The sequence below is a fragment of the Perna viridis genome, chromosome 13, assembly GCF_037379345.1.
Source record: "Perna viridis isolate PV_CMFRI_1.1 ecotype Kerala chromosome 13, ASM3737934v1, whole genome shotgun sequence".
In the NCBI taxonomy this organism is placed as follows: Eukaryota; Metazoa; Mollusca; class Bivalvia; order Mytilida; family Mytilidae; genus Perna; species Perna viridis.
The window spans coordinates 17992421-18014873 of NC_142457.1; the positions used below are offsets into that span (position 1 = coordinate 17992421).

The window sequence follows — 22453 nt, forward strand, 5'->3', positions numbered from 1 at the left end:
AGTTGACTTAAACCATCTAAGTCGTAATAGAAAACATAGTTCCTATACTTGTAATCAAGATGAATTTTAACTGAATTCGAAAGCCCTGGAAGCTTGATATGATTATGAAAAGAAATTGAAATTAACGTGAGAATGTAACCTGGTAACATTAATAGATAGCATTTGTTTGTGTAGTAAAATACCGGTCGGCAACTAGTAATACGCACTATGGATCTTACTAATTTCGTATCTGTAACCAAACAAACTGTTTATAGCTGACACCTCAAAGTTATATTAAGAAATGACAAAAAATATATCCCTTGTTAATGTAAAGCTAAAGAAGGCATAATAATTCTAAGTAGCACTCCCCATAAGAATCATGCAGAATGGTGATTCATGATTGGAAAGCTTAAATATTTTTATTTTTGATATTTTGCTTGCTTAAAAATATCATAGTAAACAGAAAGTAACATGTGGCTATTCATATTATCCTTGTTTACAGGAAATACAAATTATGTAGAATTTAAAAATTAGGGAGATAACTCTGTAATTGACACTAAAATACAATAGAAACTGTTGGATTTTAAATGTGAATTATATCCTAAGAGCAGACAGATTGGAATGAGTAATTATACATTTCATCATATAAAGCAACTTCATAACAAACATGAAAATATGTAGCCTGTTTCTTAGGTGTATCACATTTTACAGATTTGCATGTTTCTTACAAAAACTGCTACTGAAATTGCTAATATATTCTGTCTTCTTTTAGGTCACACCTGCATCATACTAAGTATAAATGATTGAAAACATTACTTTTTTTCAACATAGTTATCGGTACAAAACTTCGTTTGGCAATTAAATTGAGGTCTCTATTGCTTTTTAAATTAGTATTGCTATTTTTATTATCATTATTTGAGTAGCAGTCTTTTGTTCACTTTCTTTTTTTCTTTTTCTTTTTCTTTTTTCTTTTTTTTTCTTTTTTTTTATTTAACAAAAAAAACGAAAACAAAAAGCAAAAAAAATAAATAAATAACAAAAATAAATAAAATAATAAATGGCCTAAAAATACATGTTTAAATGAAGTCTGCACTGATAGTTTGCTTTTAATTCCAGTGTCTGTATAATCCTTCACGTAAGTATAATATATTATGTAGTTCATAACAGATATACATTGAAATTTGGTTACAATGAAATACGATGTCCTGGATACGAAAGATCTGTAGTGTCATGACTTCTATCACATTTCCCGATTGCAAGTTGACACTGAGACATGTCATCTTGGAAGTGGGGAATGTCCACTTGGAAGTCAGAAATGTCAACTTGGAATAAAGAAATGTCAACTTGGAACTGAGAAATCTCAGCTAAAATTTGGAGCTGAGAAATGACAATTTTGAAATGAAAAATGTCATCTTTGAGAAATGACTCGCATCAATAGGGTATGTGAGGTCATGGCACTACCAGTATTTCGTACCAGTGTGATGTCATTAGAAGTGTAACAACAAAATTACCAAACTAAAAAACTCTGTGCAATAGGCAAAAGGAATGGACAAAAACAAACAAAGCCTGTTCTGCTAATGACAAAAGAAAAAAAAAGAAAAAGTTCAAAACAACCACAATGGTCTTGATTGAGAACAGGCGTTTTCGTTGGATATTGTGGGTTCAACCAGGTTTTATAGCGCGCTATACACACCGCTACTACTATGGTTAATTGTATTCGAAAGGCATTGATATTAAGTTTTGCAGGAATAGAAATATGAAAACGTTTATTCTTAAAATATGGACACGTTTTATTACAGTTTAACTTTTTAAACAAATGCAACTGATTTCGAAAGGCATTGCTATTGAGTTTTGCTGTGATAGAAATATGGACACGTTTATTCTTAAAATATGGACACGTTTTATTACAGTTTAACTTTTTAAACAAATACAACTGATTTCGAAAGGCATTGCTATTGAGTTTTGCTGTGATAGGAATATGGACACGTTTATTCTTAAAATATGGACACGCTTTATTACAGTTTAACTTTTTAAACAAATGCAACTGATTTCGAAAGACATTGGTATTGAGTTTTGCTGTGATAGGAATATGGACACGTTTATTCTTAAAACAAATGCGACTCATTTCGAAGGGCATTGATATTGAGTTTTTCAGAGATAAGAATACGGCCACGTTTGATATTGGGGTTTAACATTGAGTATGACAGAAAATTGGGATCCAGTATCCTATTTTGTTTTGTAGACAATGCTGAGTACATCGGATGTTTTAAGGACTACTACGAAGAAGTATCCCCTGATGAGTTCGTACGCCTTTTCGATTATTTGTATATAGTTAATGGACAATATGATCACTTGTTTATGACTAACGATGTTTGCATAATGATATGCAGGGATAGGGGATTTCTTTACGCTGCCACTGAGGTAGGCTACTGTTCTATTTCATACTTCACATTCATATTACTTGACCCCAATTTAGAAATGTTACTTCCGTCCTCGTTAACAATATTGCACTTTCGTTGCGTACGCGTACAAACGTCTTTACCAATCAGGTAAGGGACAAACAGTAGAAATCCCAAAATGCAATCTAATGTCTAAATCTGTCTATAGCGATCCGACTAATTTTACAATTAAACTTATTTACAAAAAGTTGTTTAAATTGATATTTTTGAACACAATTTCTCGTTTTTTAATCACATGTATAATTGATTAGCCGAATATCATTTTCTGTATCAAAATAAGTTATTGAACATATTTATTCTCGTTATATTAATGCACGATATGGCAAGACCTTATTTATTTCTGGATGTTCTAGGACACTGACCATTTAATACATTTTTTATTGTACTACAATACATTTGCCGAGTAAGTTCACAGGTGTAAGGCAAAATATTGGTGGAAAAATATAAAAATGATAAACGATATAACAGGCAATATTATGGCATCAAACTAAAACTACATATTCAGTCAGTAACAGCAACAGTTTATCACTTGTAAATTGTTAAGAGACTGTCCATGTGAAAATCAGGCATATCCTATGAAAAGGGTGGCAAAGGATACATTTTATCCCACTAAATTTATTTGTTACAATGTAATGCATACTTCATATGTATGTCAAATTGACAAAGGATGGCTCAGAAAATTGACTTTAAAACTGACAAACAATGCAACAAAATTTAGCTCAAATTGAAGAGTTATCTCCCTTTTTCAAGGAATTCCAATGCTTTCTATGTAATTCATTTCTCTTTAATCGTTGAAATTATTCAAAAACCAACTTTAAACTTTGGGAAATTATGCCTTTGTGATATGAAATGGATGATTTGTTTTTAAACAAAAAAAAAGCGTCATTAGGCATTTACCAAACGTATTTACACTTCAGGCTGGGCTACAATGCATATGTGGTAATGATCCATACAAACACCCGACGTATTTCTACGAATATCAGGGATGCTGGGAAAACTGCTATGGTAATTTATCACAGCAATGTGGTGGTCAAAACAGAGCTTCAGTATACAAGACGGGTATAACAGGTTAAGTATTAATAATTATTCATTGTATTTTTGCATTTCGTCATTTTTTTATACATAATCATTGCAAAGATTATTTAAATAGATTTGAGTGAAAACCTCACTTTCAGAAAGGGAAGTTAAAAAGAAAATTTCTTTTTAGAGTTTTCTTAATTGCATCACAAGAAAAACAACAGTTACCGGACAAATTCCTGGTTATTATGTTTGTTAAATTTACAAGAATAATCAAGGGAACCAAGGTAACAGCGGTAATCAAAAGAATGAAATCCAGGGACAAAGACCAGACATGGAAAACAGACATACACAACAAAGAACATAAAGTAACTAAAATCATACATACAAAGTAACAAAAGCAAATGAGCCACTCGGACTCCACTAAAAACTGGGAGCATGGACCACGTGCGTCCTCTGTTTTTTCTAGAAACACCCGCCGAGTTGCTCATAAAAAGTCAAGTCCGGGGTAGACAAACGAGGGAAGGAAAACTATGACCCGTTGAACAAATCAATTTTCAAGGTGCAAATGGATACACCATAACGATCCACTAGTTAATGATGACCACTATAAAACTTCTGTAGTGATGACTTCAATCTTGTAGCAACATAACCCTGTTCCAGAAGCCTATTTGTTAGAGTTCTAGCGCGACACAAAAAACTGCGTGTTTTCGGCAAGCTCTGTGATAACGTATGAGTTGTGATGTGAACACTCCATACGCAGGTGCTGAAGGGATGTTGCCAAAGATGAAAGGAAAGTTGACAATTCTGATTGAAAAATTCCTCACTTTTGTCGCAAAGTTTGGTCAATAATTTTCCTTTACCATCGATTTCTAAGTGTAGGTCAAGATATGAGGCTGACTTCACAGTGTCAATTATTATTGATATTTAGCAATGGTTAAATCAGTACATGTGCACCAAGTTGTTTGTAGCCAAATGCGTCGAAATAATAGAATGTGAATAGGCTTTGCAATATTTGCTCTGATTGAGTATACACTGTAACAGCTTTCCTTGGTTATATAGCAAATAGATTGGATCGATTTTAACTACTAAAATGTTTCCGATCTCTAAAACTAGATAAAACAATTGTGAATGATTCCAAAGTTTTCTAAGGTATTGTTGAAATCTGTTTCTTCAAAGAGTCTACATTTTTAACTGACCCAAGACCTTTTTTGCATCGCTGATTCTTCTTTTAATACTCACCAAGGTTCCATTTTCGCTTCAACACATTTTTTTTAGAAGAAGATTTATTTTCAAAGTGTTTGTCTCGCTGATCAATACATTTTCTGTAAATAGCAACAAATGTTTTTAATAGTGATGTAACTAGTTAAACAGACCTTCGAGAATTTAGAGATGGTCTTTCAGATCTGATATTTTGAGAACATATCTTGAAAAACGGTATCAAGCTACTTCTATATTTATAGAGCATGCTTCGATAGACCATTGTATTTTGAACTTTTTTATACTATTATAAGAACAACACTTAACCAAACACCTCCAGTCTCGCTGTGGGTTTGAGCTGATCTCATCTGTATTTGTACAACGTGGTAATATTATAAGAATACATAGCAAAATTTTCAAAATATGTGACAGATCATTTTATTCATATTCTGATGTCAAATAGGGTGAGGCAGATATAACCTGTAAGAGGACAAAGTTGAATGCATGTTTATTGATATTTTGTGAAATAATAATGCCTTTTACAGTTTTATTAGGATTTTTTTTTTTTTATAATTTCACAAAACTCTTAGATACATGTTATTACCATTTAATGTTATTGAAAATACGAAACTAAAAAAGATCCTTACTTTGCATTACCTTGTGATTATATGTTAACTTCTTATCAGGCTGATATCAGGTTGTCGACGCATCTAAGGTCAAATGTTTAATTCGCAATGATTACCATTTTGAGGACTTTGTTCTCTATCAAATAACTCATGCATTCAGTTCACGTAATTGTGAAGATAATAGCTGGATACAAGCCATTGTCTAGCTGTATGACTTGCCCAAGTAAAACAAAACGCAACATATCATTCAGAAGTCGTTGGAAGCAAAACACATTTTAAGTATGGATAATGTAGTAATGATACAGTTCGGCAAGAATCTTGGTTCCCTGATTACTCAAATATAGTTTTTTTTTATAGATATGGACGGTAGCGGAATCTTCAAAGGATTTATGAAGGCCACTTCTGTCCAATTGTCAGGGACACCCATTTACGTTATATTCGGTGAAACGAACATGTCGTGTGCTATGAATTGTAGCATGAACAAGTTATGTGGTTTGTTTACATTTGACAATGGAACGTGTACACTGTTTGGTTTCTTTTCAAGTGGCATATGCTATGAAGTGAATGTTGGGCTTCATCTTTCTACAGGAGGAGAGGACTTGTTTATCATGCAATAGAAGAAATTATTGTTAACGCATTTTATTGGTGCACTATTTTTTCTTATCTTGACAGTGAACAGAAAGCCCGATATATAGTTCTAGGACATTGATTGTTAAACCATATCACGCTTATCATGTTTTGAAACGGCGTAAATCGATACGCCAAAATTATTTGCTTGACAGTAAAATTAGCAACCGCGAAAATTAATAAGTTTACAGTATTTCTAATATTATCTTGTTTATGGGAAGTTTTGGCCTACCTTACCGACTTTGCTTCGGGGTTTTCTGCAAGTATTCCGAATTGGTTTTTCTGTACTTCTTTTGTTCAAATAACTTTCAGATCACAATACCTCGTCCCTTTTTTACCTGAGTCGATTTTGTTTAAAATCAAAATCAAGAACACAACTCATGAACTTTACCAAATTTCCATTGCCTAAAAGTTATCTTAATTTCTATAAATACCATTATTTCAGACGCTAAATAATTAAACTATTTTAATTGATCCACATAGCGGGAAAAGGCATGGTGACAATGTCAAAAGGACAACAACCCCACAAAGTGAAAATGTCAGCCCAAGGTCACCCATTGGTTTTCAATGAACGACGGGATATCCCTCACAACACCGAGCAGCTTCAAAAGCATTTTTATACACAGGAACAGCGACACAGTTGCCACTCTATTCACTATACTTCGATGTACTCTGTCTGTTCACAAAACAAACAATAATGTATGTATTTTTATTAAAGTGTATGACTAAATCCCTTTTAGATAAAGCTTATATGGATAATGAATGAGAACAAATCATTTAAACTATGGCAATGGTATAGCATGATAGCATTATTCATGATTATTCATGAAAAACCCGCAATAATCATTTCGGTATTCAGATCTGCATTTTTGAGAAAATCATACATTCATCTCCCACTAAAATCAAGAACGATAACTCTTCCAAAATGCCAATTTCATGTATAATTTTTATCTCAAATGCACAACATTCAAATGAAAAACTAAGACTGCTGATGTGATCACTAACTGTTTCTGAACAACAAATGAAACTAAATTTGGTGGGTTTTTAACTTGCATGAATCACCTTCTGTATGATATTTTGAAAGACTGCTACTGAAGTTTTTCAAAGAATATCATCTTTTTTCAAGACGGTGTTATTTAAACCTCCTGGAGGAATTGATGAGAAAATGACTTTTAAAATTTAATAAAGCGAAACTTGCACATCTTTGTTCTCTTATAAGGCAATCTAAATCTAATGACAAATCAATATGTTGCTCAATTTTATTGATAGAAAAGATTTTTTTTCTCATTGATTTGCGCATTTAGTTAAATGGATAAAACGAACGTATAAACCATACTTTACTGATGAGAAGCGATTACGGAACTAATCAACATAAACAAATAATTTCGGTAAGTGACTATTTTAGGTATTTTTTTATTATATTCCTAAAATTTCATTGATTATATTTCGGAATATGGAAAGCTCATGTTTCACAACGGTTTAATATAATCCGTTTTAGATAGAATAAACATAGAATGTATGGACTTTACTTATTTACTTAATGGATGCCCATTAGGCCAACGCCAGCCTTCCATAAATTTTGTCTTGTTTACTTTTCTACTTTAACCATGATATCCCTGTCTCTTTAAGTACACTCTCCACTGTTCTTCACTGTCCTTAAGATATTACCAATCTATTTATTTGATTTAAATATCATCTGCAATGTCTCGTAGTAATTATAGTGTAAATAATATTTCGTTATTTTGTCGAACCTATAAAATTTACACTCAGCATGCATAACAGAGATGCCTTCTATTTTTTTCCCATTTATACCGACTTTAGACTGCAATGGAGCTGCTTGCTTTAAAAAATATGCAGGACTCATTACCGCATACTTTTTTTTAAATATGATGATATGATTTTCAAATATATTTTTCAAGACCATAAATATGAGTTAAATTTGAATGGGTACTTTTACTAGTCAACAAACAAAAAAGGATACATTTTTACCAAAACATCAATTAACCGTCCTGTTGAAGAGTAACCAAGGGAACCAAAATTCTAGCGGAAATCAAAAGAAGGTAATCAAGGGACATAGATCACACATTGAAAACAGATAAACACCACAAATAACATAAAGTAACTATACTCGGCGTCACATAAATAACATACTGTTAAAATTTGAATAAAAATATTTTCTACGACTTTATTGACACCAACCGTCGTTTAAATTGTCTTAAATGACTTGCTCATTCGTTTAGCCAAACAGCTTCTCAAAAACAAGTCGCTTATTAGCTTAAATCATGCGTAACAAATCCTTACGGGAAAATCCCATACTAATATCCGCCATGTTGGTTTTTACGGGACGATTTGTTTACAAACGAAGTGCGTAAGTTCCCGTCGAACTCCGGTGACAATCGTCTGCTTGATCAACTTCTCGGTATTATACGTTGTTCGCGTAAAATAAATCCGAGATATCCGAAATAACGCCGAATTGCATTCTGGGTTCTTCGGTTTTTGGACAAACCATTTAAACGTAAACAACATCTCCTAGTAACCCGATCACTGTAAACATGGCCGACTTTTTACAATGTAAATATTGCCACCTAGAATTAAAATCTGACCGGAATTTAACGATTCAATGTTTAGGGAGAAGCCGTTTGGCTAAACGAATGAGCAAGCCATTTAAGACAATTTAAACGACGGTAGGTGTCAATAAAGTCGTAGAAAATATTTTTATTCAAATTTTAACAGTATGTTATTTATGTGACGCCGACTATAAATATTACATACAAAGTAACAAATGTAAAACTCGGACACCACTAAAAACTGGGACGTGAACCAGGTGTACCGGTAAGGTAAGCGTCTTCTGCTTTTCTAGAAACACACGCCGAGTTGCTCATAAAAGGTCAAATCCGGGGTAGAGCAAACAATAAAAAATACCACAATTATAACGTTCTATATGTCAACATGAATAGGATACGACTCAGATAGTTTCTGGAGCAAATACGGACAGATCAAAAATAATATCTGGTATTTTATTTCTCGAACTCAAATTCGAAGTTATCCCATCTTGCATTTGCACCGAAATTCTGTTGTTTTGACGATCAATTAATACTCCGGTCGTATTTTTTTAAACTCAATGTCAGGTTGATCGTGCATATAAGACAATTCTTTTAACAGTGTGATCACATGATGAGCCAGTTAGCGATAGAAGGGTACCAGATCTTGATATTGTAACTGTTACAATGTACCACATGAGTATTATTTGCGACATAAGCGCTGGTCGTCCCACCTTGAACCGTTATAATTGACTGTTCACGATCGTGACATCCAAATTTGGGATGATTTTTCACTTGTCTTATACGGATAATTGTTTATATGATGCAGTAGCCTAAATATTTTAACCGAACTTTTAAATCCTTCATTGATTTATTGCGGCGGCAATGACCGGGCGGAAAGGTAACATTTCGGATTTTTATCGTATTCGTTCGAGAATTTTTTCGAAAAATGAAAGTACAGATGCAGTTGGTCTGTTTTGACAGAAACATACTGTGTAAGAAGCTGTAGAATGCAAAATTTAATAATTGACAATTTGAACTTTGAATAAGTTCTTTTGTTGCCAAGCACATGTATATATGTTATATGTGTTGCCCTTAATGTGTATCTGTTTATCAAATTCATTTATATTCGTTTCTAAAAATTGAAGCCTCTGATAAATGTCAAAACAAAATTCTTTATCATAAAACTCAAAATTCAAACAGGTTCCTGATTTAATGAAAATTCAATGCAAATATTGTATACAAAGGTCTCCTAGCGTTTAGGTTTAAAGATGTCCTTTTTGTCAACCTAATGGCATTTGTTGAATTTTATTTTTTTATTTTATTTTACAAGAAACAATGGATAAAATGATAGACAACCTTGATGTTGTGTAGAATTGTAATTGAAATATTGAAATGCAATTTGATATTCTCTCATCGATCTGTTAAAATAACATCTATAAGTAGACCGTCCGCCTGAAAAGACATTTTAGAAACCTATGATACAAACACTGATTTTGTCCAGAAGATATGTGCACATAAATTACGAAACGATATGTAGATTTTTTTCTTTTTCTTATTATTTTTTTTTGGGGGGGTGAGATTTATCATATTTTATAGTTTGCATGATTCTTACATAGAATGGTACTTAACATTTGTACTTTACAATAATAATTCAGATATGGTTGCAATTTTACAATTAATTAATGCATTAGTATGCATATGAATTTGAATCCTCTTGAGAGCTTTGGAATGAAAAGTTGCTTAACAACAGAGTGAGTATATTTTGTGCTTTGTAATCAGTTAACGGCATTACATTCCTTTTTATTTTTTTTATTAAATATTATCAAAAAAATATATGGTAGGCATTCGGCGGCTTTTTCTTCATTTTTCAATGAATATCTTTTTTATTACGTTTAGATCGATTCATTTTTTATTTCTCTTTATGATGTGTAAACTTTTTTAATTGTCTTTACACTCACAATTCAGCGTCCGCCGTACAGGAATTTCAAACGGAATGGTGGGTTTAGGTTTAACAGAGCGTCAAACTTCCTTCTTCCATTGCGACGTGAATATAACTGAGGTGATTAAATAGCATTTGCATGCTATAATTTAATAATTGATAAATCAGTGATCATATCAGTACAAAGAATATTTACAAAAAACAATTATTACTCATTGTTTTAGAAGAAACTGTGTATTTTCAAGCAAAAATGATATCTGAAAAAGAATTTGGTAATTATCATATTGATACAAATTTTATTCATACCCCTGATTCGGGAGTCTATTACGCGGATATTTATGTCGTTCAAGGGAATCAGAGCAGTATTTCAAGAAATAACTGATTTATGTCCTTTGTCGTCGACTGTTCTATTATATTATTTCTTTGAGATGTGTACACGTATTAACGTTGGCATGACGATGAAAACTTAAAGTACATATGCACTTGATTTGAATTTGTTTCCATTCAGACGTCGATAGTTTATTATCATTACTAACATCAAGAATAATGAACAACAGACATAAAGCTATTTTTACACTATATTTGTTAAGTCAACATTTGTTAATTAAACGCCTGTATTGTAACTAAACATCTGATATTAGATCGTTAATCCATCATTAATACACTTTCTTCCCATTACTTCGTTGGCTTTTAAACAACCTATGTTCCTTTGTTGATTAAGTTTTATGGTCGTCATCATGAACTCTTGGATCGTTACGGTGTATCCATCTGCACCATGAAAACTGATTTATTCAGCGTGTCATAGTTTTTATTTCCTCTCTCGTCTACTTCGGATTTGACTTTTTATGAGCAACTCGGTGGGTGTTTCTACAAAACAGAGGACGCTTACCCTACCGGTGCACCTGGTCCATGCTCTAAGTTTTTAGTGGAGTCCGAGTTACTCATTTGCTTTTGTTACTTTGTGTGTATTATTTTAGTTACTTTATGTTCTTGTTGTGTATGTCTGTTTTCCATGTCTGATCTTTGTCCCTGAATTGCATCGTTTTGATTACCACTATAACCTTGGTTCCCTTTATTACCCTTAGTACATATATTATTGTTTGATGTAGAGTTAATTACTTACTGTAAAATAAAAAAAAATAAACTCGGCCTTAACAGCATTTAACTTCCTCCGTTCTTACAGAATTTCCCATTTTACATTGACAATAATCAAAAAGTGATCGTGATTCTGTGTTTGTTTGTGTGTTTACACTTGGAACACATACATGAAAATGTAGAATTTAATTCAGATCAAAGCACATCCGTTTAAATAACCATTGAACGAACTGGGAAAGTAAAGCATTGTCTATTTTATAAACACACTTGCATTTTGGTTTAAAAAAAATCATTGAAAATGTTTAAACGAACTGGACGACGGCTTCATAGTATAATTAGTTTGGACTATAGCATGCACAATTAAGGTCTATAGTGGATTTCGGATCTATTTGGGATACAAGTCACTCAAATTGTTAAGTATTTTTAGTACATCATTTTTTTAAAATTTATATCTGAACATTTGTTTTTCTTTCTCTTCTTTTTTATAAGTTGGATTTTGCTTGTTTGTCAACCAATTTTGTGTGTGCGGTTTTGTTTTTACTAGTTTGTTTGTTTATATTTTTGCCGTTGATGCAAATGTTTATTTTTGTCTTCTGTTTTTGTTGTGTTTGTTGTTATCGATTTATTTTGGTTTTATGTTGTCTTCACACTACTGTATTAATAATGGATTCCGAGGAACTTGATATTCATTTTCGACATTAATTCATCCCGGTAACATGTATTGAACATTTCCAATTTAAAACAAAATGATGTATTTTAGATTCCAGTTGAACATGAATTATAGGATATTCATCTATTATTCATTTATTTTTCTTTCTTTTTAATTGTTTTTTTTTTTTTTTTTTTTTTTTTTTTTTTTTTTTTTTTTTTTTTTATTTTGTTTTGTTTGTTTGTTTGTCTGATTTCCTGTTGTTGTTGTTTTATTGAAGAATAACACTCAAACAGAAAAACCAATAAGTCAGGGTATTTAATACAAAGATGTGAAGCGACACCTTCCAAAGCCTCTTGCACAAAGGAAGACCACAAAAACTGTGCTAAATTCAATGATACATGTATCAATTTCGAGATAGAAAAAAAGGAACAAACAAGGCATGTGATCGTTTTCACGATTACTTGTTAGTGTAAAAGAAGTTGGTTCGGTAAGGGAAAAATTTTGCCTCAAAAACAAAGTCTACATGAAGAAAGTTTGATGTTGTTTTTCAACAGCTCTTTAGTATGTTTTATGGTTGATTTGATTGGTTTATGGTAATAAATTGAACATATATGGTCGTATAAGACCTTCAAAATTGGCTGAGTTTGGACAAATCGTTTAAAAAGACTGGGAAACACTAAATTGTGTGCAGTTTTTCACTTTAAAAGTCAGCCTAAAATCTTGACCTATACTTAGAGATCAAATGTAAAGGAGAACTATTGACCAAACTTTACGACAAACGTGATGACTTTTCATTCAGAATTTTCAACTTTCATTTCATCTGTAGCAACATCCCTTCAGCACCTGCCCATGGAATTTTAACTTATGCGTTATGCCAGAGCTTGCCGTTACTACGCAGACTTGTATTGCGCTAGATTTCTTACAGTTAGGCTGCTGGAACATGGTTATGTTGCTACAAGATTGAAGTCATCACTACAGATGTTTTATGGTCGCCATCATGAACTCGGGGATCGTTATGGTATATCCATTTACACCATGAAAACTGATTTGTTCATCGTGTCATAGTTGTCCTTTCCTCTTTCGTCTACCCCAGATTTCTAGAAAAGTAAAGAACCCTTAACCTACCGGTGCACTTAGTCCATGTTCGCAGTTTTTAGTGGAGTCCGAGTTACTCATTTGCTTTTGTTACTTTGTATGTATTATTTTAGCTACTTAATGTTCTTTATTGTATATGCCTGCTTTCCATGTTTGGTCTATATCCCTGGATTACATTCTTTTGATTTCCGCTAGAACATGGTTTCCATTGATTATTCTCTTAACAATGGCCACATGCGTGTTGACATATATTTTGTGTATAATTGTCAATTACAACTCGTGTAAAATATATATCTTGAGTCAACAGATGTGTGACCACTTCTGTTCCACACAAAACTATCTTAAACTTTGCCGAAATGTTAAAAGTTAAAGGTTTTGTGAGAGTTAGATGAATGCATACTGTTATTTCTGGAAAAATCGCCAAAAATCTCGTCACAAACATATATTCAGTGTACGCGACCATTTTACTATACTTCTTCTACCAAGACATAAGCATTAATCAAATTTTCAAAAATGGCCAAATTATGAGGCCCAAAGGGGTCCATACCAAACTTTCGCCTAAGTCGTAAGTTATGACATCATGAAAGAATGAAGCATTTTGACGTCAAAACTTATTTTGAGAATAAAATTGAGAATAAAATGTTTACTTACATATTAGATTAATATTCATCTTATTGGACCAAGTCCATTGAAGAGAGAAGTAACACACTCCACTTAAAAAAAACCTTATTACATGTATCGCATAACAAGTACTAACATTGAAGTTGACACTAAGAAAAACAACTTCGGTATTCACTTACAAATAGAAAGGTGTTTATTTGAGGAGGTAGACCTAGGTTAAGGAACACAACTCTTACAAGAACAACACCGCTACGTACATCAACTAAAAGACATTCATGTACTTTTTAGAATCTGATGTTAAATAAAATACGGAAAATAATGTTATTCAAAACAACAAATACATGTACTTATATGGAGTATGCGTTGTTCTTAAAAACGAGCACCGTGAGTTTCGCTTTATTCTAAAATGTCTTTTATTCACACGAGCAGTTCCAGTATTTTCCTTTTTTCTTTAATTTTATATGTGCATTTCCAGCTTAATATTAGCTCCCGGTGGTGGAAGACCAGCATATTTTACAGATAACTGATGACATTAAAAAATATACATAACGATTTTAGGCGCAACTGATTGTCTATTTCAAAAAGATAATGAATCGAGATAATGAATGCCTTTTTTGTCTTAGAAATCAATGTTTCTATTTGGACAACACAATCGAAGTTTTATTTTTTATTTCTGCAGCACGTTAGATTCTTTTTCAGCCGGCGTCAATAACCGGAGTATATGTACGTGCATTTCCCAATCATTTTAAACAAAAAAAAAAAATTCTTTTTTTTTTACAGAAAAAGAAACCTCAATACTTTCAATAAAAATCAACTACTTTTACTGAGACACGATCATTAATCAAATAGTTTTATTTTTTGTTGTGTTTGAAACTGAGTTTTATTAATATATTTAATCTTGGTGTAGTACATGTTTTCATGTTATTTGACTTTGGATCTTGATTCGTAATAATAATAAAAACTCAAACAATTTGAATGTAGTTCTTTCACTTTATATGTTCTTACAAAGAGATGAAGTTTAAGTTTATAATTAAGTACCAGTCTTTATAAAAATCAAACAAGAGGTGATTCATGCATGTCAAAAACCCACTGAATTCAGATTTATTTCTTGTTTGGGAACCATGATAGATCACATAACCAGTCTTAGTTTTTCATTTGGGGGTTGCGCTTTTGAGATAAAATGTATATAGATTGTACATGAAATTATCGCTTTTGCAAGAGTTATTGTTCTTGATTTGGTTTGATTAGGATGATTTTAATGGGAGGTAGAAGTGTAGTTTTCTCGAAAGTATAGATATAATTACAGGAAGGACTATTGTCATATAACAATATAGCATATGCACACTCGTTGAAACGTTCACCGTTCCCATTTTGCCGTTCGTGCAACGTTTATCGTTCGTTTACACATCGTTTTGCGTATGTTTAAACGCACAATGAACGCATGATAGAAGTGTTCGTTTAAATGCACGATAGAAGCCTTCGTTTAAACGCACGTAGGAGCGTTCATTTTTTACGCACGATAGAAGCGTTCGTTTATTTTTCTACATTCATTATTTCCTTTATTCAACTGTTATTTTCATATTATTTGCTGTTATTTTAAGAATGGTCATTAATTCTTTTTTCGATTTTTACTTTCTTCATAATATTTGTTAATATCGTTTTTTTTTTATCTGGAAGCGTTCGTTTATCGTGCGTTTAGATACACGATAGCAGCGTTCGTTTAAACGCACGATAGAAGCGTTCGTTTATCGTGCATTTGGTGAATGTTTAGCATGCGTTTAGACTAAGTGTTGGTAACCTAAACATCTGAATGAGTGTAGTTAACAAACATGGAATTTTCTACACCGTTAATTCCCTTACCATAGCGAGCGTGCATCTGAATTGTATATGGTATGGTACTTCATTATGTGTATGTCAATGCTAGTGCAATATTTAATTAAAGTAAAAGAGAATTGATTTGTTTAAGAGTCTCTTGAAATCAGCTGTTTTCATTATCAAATGTTCTTAAAAAATAGCAACTCAACAAGATATCTATAAACGGAAACTTTCCAGTGAAACTGACTTTTCAATGAAGAAAAGAAATGTAAATACCGAAACAATCTGAACAAAAAAAAAATACATTGTGCAATTACGAATATATTACTTGGTTTATGAAGGCTAGTCAATGCCGTAACCACATTGGACCAAGTCTCTGATGACTTGATGATGTGCAAGACGAGTAAGAACATTTTCGATATATTTGTTACGCATTTGATTACTATGAAACGTTATTTCAATATAATATCATATTTAATTTGTTTGTTCATATTTTTTTCTGAATATTTATTCAAATGAGTTTTTAGTAATGATAAACAAAAAGACCTTTTACAATCTTTTTTATGGCTTTCCACGACGAAAAAAATATTAGAAAGTGAAATTTTAAATCAATTTTAAAAGACGACAAAGGAAGGGTTTGATGTTTGTTGAATATTTTAAAATATACTATAAATTTATCTATGAAATTATTGTTACATTCTGGTATTGTTTTCTATAAAAAAAAAGTGAAAAATTTAAAGAATCGATTTTTTAAAGTTAACAAATTGATAATGAAACTTTTACTATTTGAGTTCAAAGTTATACAGAATAGATCGTAACATGAAATGAACGGTAGATGATAAATCTTAATTTTGATTTGCATTAATAATCAAAGTACCTACATCGAAGGGTAAACCTTATTTGCGTTTTTTCAAGGTCAGATTTCTAAATGTTTCAATTAGTCTTGGTGGCTTGTACTTTCTACAACTGATCGTGATCAAAGAAAGAAAAAAACATCCTTTTTTTTTATATTATCAAATTTTAATTCATAGCAAATTACCGAAAGCATATATACCATTATATGTTGTCTGTAGATATATTTTATTACAGATGTTCAACGCATTGATATTATCAACTGTTGCTTGTCTTCTATTGGATCGTGTGCAGTTTGGATTCACTGACATTCCAACGACAGTAAGTTAAATAAGAAACATTTTTTAATTACATCATGGCTATTCCGGTCTATTAAAACATTTTATCATTACAAACTTTTTAACCGTTATGATAAAAGTAATGATTGTATTAATTATAAATACTATGATTAGTGTCAGTTTTGTTTTTTTTTTTGTAAATACCGTAATTGTTTTGGTTGTCGCATTTTTTTAAAATCAATTGTAAATTATTTTATTTATTTACTATGTGAAATATTATATCCTCGAATTATGGTTATTCTTAAATAGGTTACCGGCCTTGGTATTGAGGGAAATTTAATCGTATCGACTTAACGAATCATTGGTCTATATGTATGTAAGACATTTGACTTATCCTAAACAAGACAATAAGAGTTGTTTAGTAGTACTCCAGCTAAGAATCATATAATTTCTGTAACATGTGATACAACCCCCCCCCCCCCAAAAAAAAAAAAAAAAATCAAAAAAAAAAGAAACGCGACACATTTTTATTTTTGTTATTAAGTTGCTTCATAGGTCATTATGATGAAATTTTTTATTATTCACGCCAATCCGTCTGCTCGTAAAAGATAATCCACATTGAAAATTCAACTGTTTCTTTTGTACGTTAATGACATTTCCAGAGTTATCTCCCTTAATGTTGAACTTAATTCTGAATGCTACAGTACATTCTATTTAACTTTTATATCCTATTAACAACGGTAACATGAACAGGCATATGTAACTTTCTGTTTACTATGAAATTTTCAACAAAATATCAAAATTAACAACATGTAGGCTTTTCCAAATATGAAACACATTTTGCATTATTTTTTTGTGGAGTTCTACTTTAAACTTTTATTTTATTTGCTGAAAACTGAAAAATTAAACCTACCTACACCTAAAATGTTTCCTGAATTGTATTGGTATGTTTGCTCGGTCAAAACATGGTAAATGTTTTTCGATTTTTGCAAATGGTACAGAAAAGGATGTCACCATAAATTTCTTTTAGCGTATGTTTACACTTTTTGATTCTACGTAAATTCTTACCCATATCATTTTTTTCGCGCTATATCAATATTCGTAGTTCTCAATTGTTTCAGTGCTTGAACAACCCATCAAGTAAGTACATAGTTTAGAAAGCCAGGTTTTACATATTTTCAGTTTATAGTAATCTATTTTATTTTGTTGCTTTTAACGTATTATTTTGGTGTGTCTGTTTTCCATGTCTGACCTTTTCCCTGAATTACATTTTTTTTAATTTCCGCTAGAATCATGGTTCCCTTGATTACTCTTTCACGTTTTGGTCATGTCTTTTTTTTTATTTTATTTTGACGTATCTGAATTAAATCATTGCTAACACTTCGTTATTTTTGTCAATATTTAGGCTGATATATATCCCATCTGTGAAGAAATGTTGAGGCAGCTCTGTCTTAAAAACCAGGCAGAAAAAATGATAGTGCATTTCTTAATTCCATACATGTTTTTTTTTTATTTGAAAATTATCCTCACGAATTAATATTAAAGTAATCTTGACTAATCCCTATATCGAAGATATTTTAAATCTTTACTCGTTTGAAAGAATAAGTCATACCATTTTGAGTTGAATTGTATGATTTCATTCTTTACATGCTTTCGTATTTTGTAGATCATGTTCAGTACATCGGTTGCTTTAATGACGATTCAAATGAAGTAACCCCTAATGTATACAAACGTCTGTTTGACTACATATATCTTGTCGATGGAGCATGGGACCACGTATTTATGAATAACGATGTTTGCATAATGATATGCAGGGAAAAGGGCTTTCTTTACGCTGGAACAGAGGTATATACATTTAAACTTTTTTTTCAGCGACAACTTATACATGTAGACAATCCGAAAGGTGAATGGCTAAACGTCTTCTGGTCGGGAGTGACATTATCTTTTAAATGACGTATTCAGTTTAAACCTTTACTGAATACGCAATGTGACGAAATAGTATTCTCGTTGATGGAGATTTTAGAGATGTGATTACACAGCAGTGCATTTTACAACGAAGTCATATGTCATTAGAGTACAAATAGCTCCGACCATTAAAGGCAAAGCCTTGAATTATATTGTGTTTAATCTCAATTCATATCGAACATCTGGGTAATGTAGTGTATGTTCAGTATACGCGGTTAGTTTCTATCTTCCATTCCATTAATATTCGAATGATTATATATGCGACTTTTCTAGCAACCGATGTTTATGTTTAAACGAGGGAATTCCCTCTATTAAAATGTGTGATGTAAATTCATATAGCTCAGTAACCGTGCTAGATTAAATGCAGTAATTAATAGTGCATCAATTAAAAATTAATATCAAAATGATTTAAACATTCCAGGCTGGACTACAATGTATATGCGGTAATGATCCGTATAAATACCCATTACACTTCTTTGAACATTCTGGCTGTTACAGCTACTGTCATGGTAATTGGTCACAAACATGTGGTGGACAATACAGAGCATCTATATATAGAACAGAAATTCCAGGTAAAGAATCATTTTTGTTTTGTTTTACGCATGTTATGATGGTAAAACCCAAGATCCACTCAGTAACAGATGTCGTTTCCTCTCTTACTAACCGTTGAAAACAGGCCTTCCGGAATTTTTGAAAATGTTTTCTAATCAAACCCCGTCGATTGATCATTGGATAATGTTGCATAAAATCATTCACCTGTTCACAACTTTGCATAATTCTTGCATTCTCTGAAAGACCTGGCTGCAGAGTTGAGAATAAGAGTAATCAAGGGAACCAAGGTTATAGCGGTAATCAAAATAATGTAATCCAGGGGCAAAGACCAGACATGGAAAACAGACACACACAACAAAGAACATAAAGTGACTAAAATCATACATACAAAGTAACAAAAGTAAATGAGCAACTCGGACTCCACTAAAAACTGGGAGCATGGACCAGGTGCACCGGTAGGGTAAGCGTCCTCTGCTTTTCTAGAAACACCCGCCGAGTTCATCATAAAAAGTCAAGTCCGGGGAAGACAAACGAGGAAAGGCAAACTATGACCCGTTGAATAAATCAGTTTTCATGCTGCTGATGGATACATCATAATGATCCACGAGTTCATGATGACGACCATAAAACTTCTGTAGTGACTTAAATCTTGTACCAACATAACCCTGTTCCAGAAGCCTATTTGTGAGACTTCTAGCGTGATACAAAAAGTCTGCGTAGTTTCGAATAATTTTCGAACTTCGAACGCCTTTCGGAGCTATGGTAAATGCGAGCAACAAACCAGTAATCCTTTCCCATAGACAGACTGTGAATCAATTAGAAAATATATAGGATTTGGAAAAATAGCATTGCATTAGGTCGTTGAATAAGACAGTTACATACTAAGTTTCGCCAATAGGGAAAGTGGGGTGTAGGATTCTACAAAAATCTAGAAAAAAAATCAAAACTTAATTTGCTCGTCTTTGTAACATTTGCCCAAAAAAACCTTCAAGTTTTAAAGACAACTACAGTCAACGAAGTATCTTAAAATTTGGATAAGGAAAACTATTGAGCTTACTAAACGACAAATACAATGACTTTTCATTCCGTATTGTCGACTTTTATTTCATCTGTGGCAACATCTCTTCAGTTCCTGTTGATAGATTTTTCGTATCACAACTCGTTATGCAAGAGCTTGCCGTAACTATGCAATATTTTTGTACCGCGCTAGACGTCTTAAAATCAGGTTTCTGGGACATGGTTATGTTGCTACAAGATTGAAATCATTACTACAGGTGTTTTTTTATAAGCATCATCACAAACTCGTTGATCGCTACGGTTTATCCATGTGCACAATGAGAACCGATTTATTCACCTTGTCATAGTTTTTCTTTCTTCTTTCTTTTATCCTGGAGTTGTCTTTTTAGAAGTAACTCGGCGTTTGTTTCTAGAAAAAAAGAGGATGCTTTAACTCTATCGGTGCACCAGGTCCATGTTCTCAATTTGTAGTGGAGTACGAGTTGTCCTTTGTTGTGCGTGTCTGTTTTTCTTGTCTAGTATATATCCTTGGGTTATCTTCCTTTTATTTCCTCTAGTATCTTGGCTCCCTTGGTAACTTTTAAACAATCGGGGACTCAACAGGCAGAGCAATTCCTCTGTATCCGACACTTATAAAACTATTATACGAGATGTTGTTATTTGATAGGATATTCTCAGAGTAATCAAAGGAACCAAGGTTATAGCGGTAATCAAAATAATGTAATCCAGGGACTAAGACCAGACATGGAAAACAAACACACACAACAAAGAACATAAAGTGACTAAAATCATACATACAAAGTAACAAAAGTAAATGAGCAACTTGGACTCCACTAAAAACTTGGAGCATGGACCAGGTGCACCGGTAGGGTAAGCGTCCTCTGCTTTTCTAGAAACAAACAAGATTTCAGTTTTACTTCTTGTTCAGACACAGTAGCTGATCATGTATCCAGTCTTAGTTTTTTCCTTTGGTTGAGATAAAAAATATATAGATTGTACATGAAATTTGCACTTTGCAAGAGTTATCGTTCTTGATTTGGGAAATCTTATTTGATTTTGATCTTGTTACTAAAAACAACAAAAAAGTAAATAAAAAGTGAATAAAACTTTCTCTGATACATTTAAATTTGAAAATAGAAAAATAGAAAAAAAAATATATACGTTGACATACTTAAAACAAGAGACTTTCAGGCACAAGTATTTCTTATGTTGAACCAGATAATAGGTGTAAACTTATTTGAGGTGGATTTAAACTTGTGTGGAAGAACAGTAAAATCGTATGATTTACCAGATTTTAGTTTATTTGTGGAAAGTTATGCCACCTTTCAATGTATGATATAAATTATAAAAAAATCAATTCGACAAAATGTTTGTTTTTCTGAAATGTTTAAATATTTCTTTTCAGATACCAACAGTATCATATTTTCCAAGAGGTTTTCGAGATATGCTTCCTTCCAGTTGTCAGGGAATCCAATTAATATAATATTCGGTGTAACACGTATTTCCTGCACAATGTTTTGCATCAAGGAAAGGTCATGCGGATTATTTACTTACAAACACGGGACTTGTAAATTGTACGGTTCTTTTTCAAGTGGCGTGTGTTATGATGTAAATATTGGGTTCCAGGTTTCTACAGGTGGCGAAGAGTTATACATAATGCTGTAAACACACTTCTACTGGGTCGATATTGCGTTACCAATTAACAGAAAACAACCGCATTTTTTTACATTTCTCGATGTATCAGTACGTATACATAAGTGGATCGGTTCTTATTCAATAAAAATGTCATGACAAAACAGGCGTTTGGCAAATTGAATTACATGATTGATTTGGCCATTTATTTTACTATTCCAAAGTTTGCATTAAAGCGTTTGGTTCAGACAAGTTTCATTTTATATCATCACGCAAAAGTAAACCATGGATAGGTACTCTAGTATGTTACCATTTTTTAAATTTCTAATTCAAATTTTGGAAACATTCTGACCTATTTCATGCTTTTATTTAACGGAAAAAAATCAGGAGAACCACGATTCGAGCGACAATCAAACGAATATATTCCAATGTTAAATACAAGCCAAGGAAAACAGACACACACACAACAAAGAACAAAAGAACGTTAAG

The 22453-nt window shown here is 32.3% G+C and overlaps 2 protein-coding genes across 2 annotated transcripts; both read left to right on the forward strand.

Annotated features, from left to right (window-relative positions):
- Nucleotides 1–1400: 1400 nt before the first annotated feature.
- LOC148599810 (sialate:O-sulfotransferase 2-like) lies at nucleotides 1401–6240 on the forward strand. Its single transcript, XM_088557366.1, has 4 exons — nucleotides 1401–1455; nucleotides 2222–2400; nucleotides 3356–3497; nucleotides 5639–6240. The coding sequence occupies exons 1-4, from the start codon at nucleotides 1401–1403 to the stop codon at nucleotides 5896–5898; spliced, it is 636 nt and encodes a 211-aa protein (XP_088413492.1). The 3' UTR covers nucleotides 5899–6240.
- Nucleotides 6241–7137: 897 nt separating this feature from the next.
- On the forward strand, nucleotides 7138–22156 carry LOC148599811 (sialate:O-sulfotransferase 2-like). The gene is made up of 6 exons (XM_088558531.1): nucleotides 7138–7296; nucleotides 16758–16841; nucleotides 17920–17938; nucleotides 18465–18643; nucleotides 19185–19335; nucleotides 21738–22156. The coding sequence occupies exons 1-6, from the start codon at nucleotides 7252–7254 to the stop codon at nucleotides 21995–21997; spliced, it is 738 nt and encodes a 245-aa protein (XP_088414657.1). The 5' UTR covers nucleotides 7138–7251; the 3' UTR covers nucleotides 21998–22156.
- The last annotated feature ends 297 nt before the right edge of the window (nucleotides 22157–22453 follow it).

Coding starts and splice junctions, on each gene's coding strand:
- LOC148599810 (XM_088557366.1), top strand. CDS start 1,401: ATGACTCGCATCAATAGGGTATGTGAGGTCATGGCACTACCAGTATTT. Junction 1,456..2,221: donor ACTACCAGTATTTCGTACCA/GTGTGATGTCAT, acceptor TTTGTTTTGTAG/ACAATGCTGAGTACATCGGA. Junction 2,401..3,355: donor TTCTTTACGCTGCCACTGAG/GTAGGCTACTGT, acceptor TTTACACTTCAG/GCTGGGCTACAATGCATATG.
- LOC148599811 (XM_088558531.1), top strand. CDS start 7,252: ATGAGAAGCGATTACGGAACTAATCAACATAAACAAATAATTTCG. Junction 7,297..16,757: donor AACATAAACAAATAATTTCG/GTAAGTGACTAT, acceptor ATTTTATTACAG/ATGTTCAACGCATTGATATT. Junction 19,336..21,737: donor ATATAGAACAGAAATTCCAG/GTAAAGAATCAT, acceptor ATTTCTTTTCAG/ATACCAACAGTATCATATTT.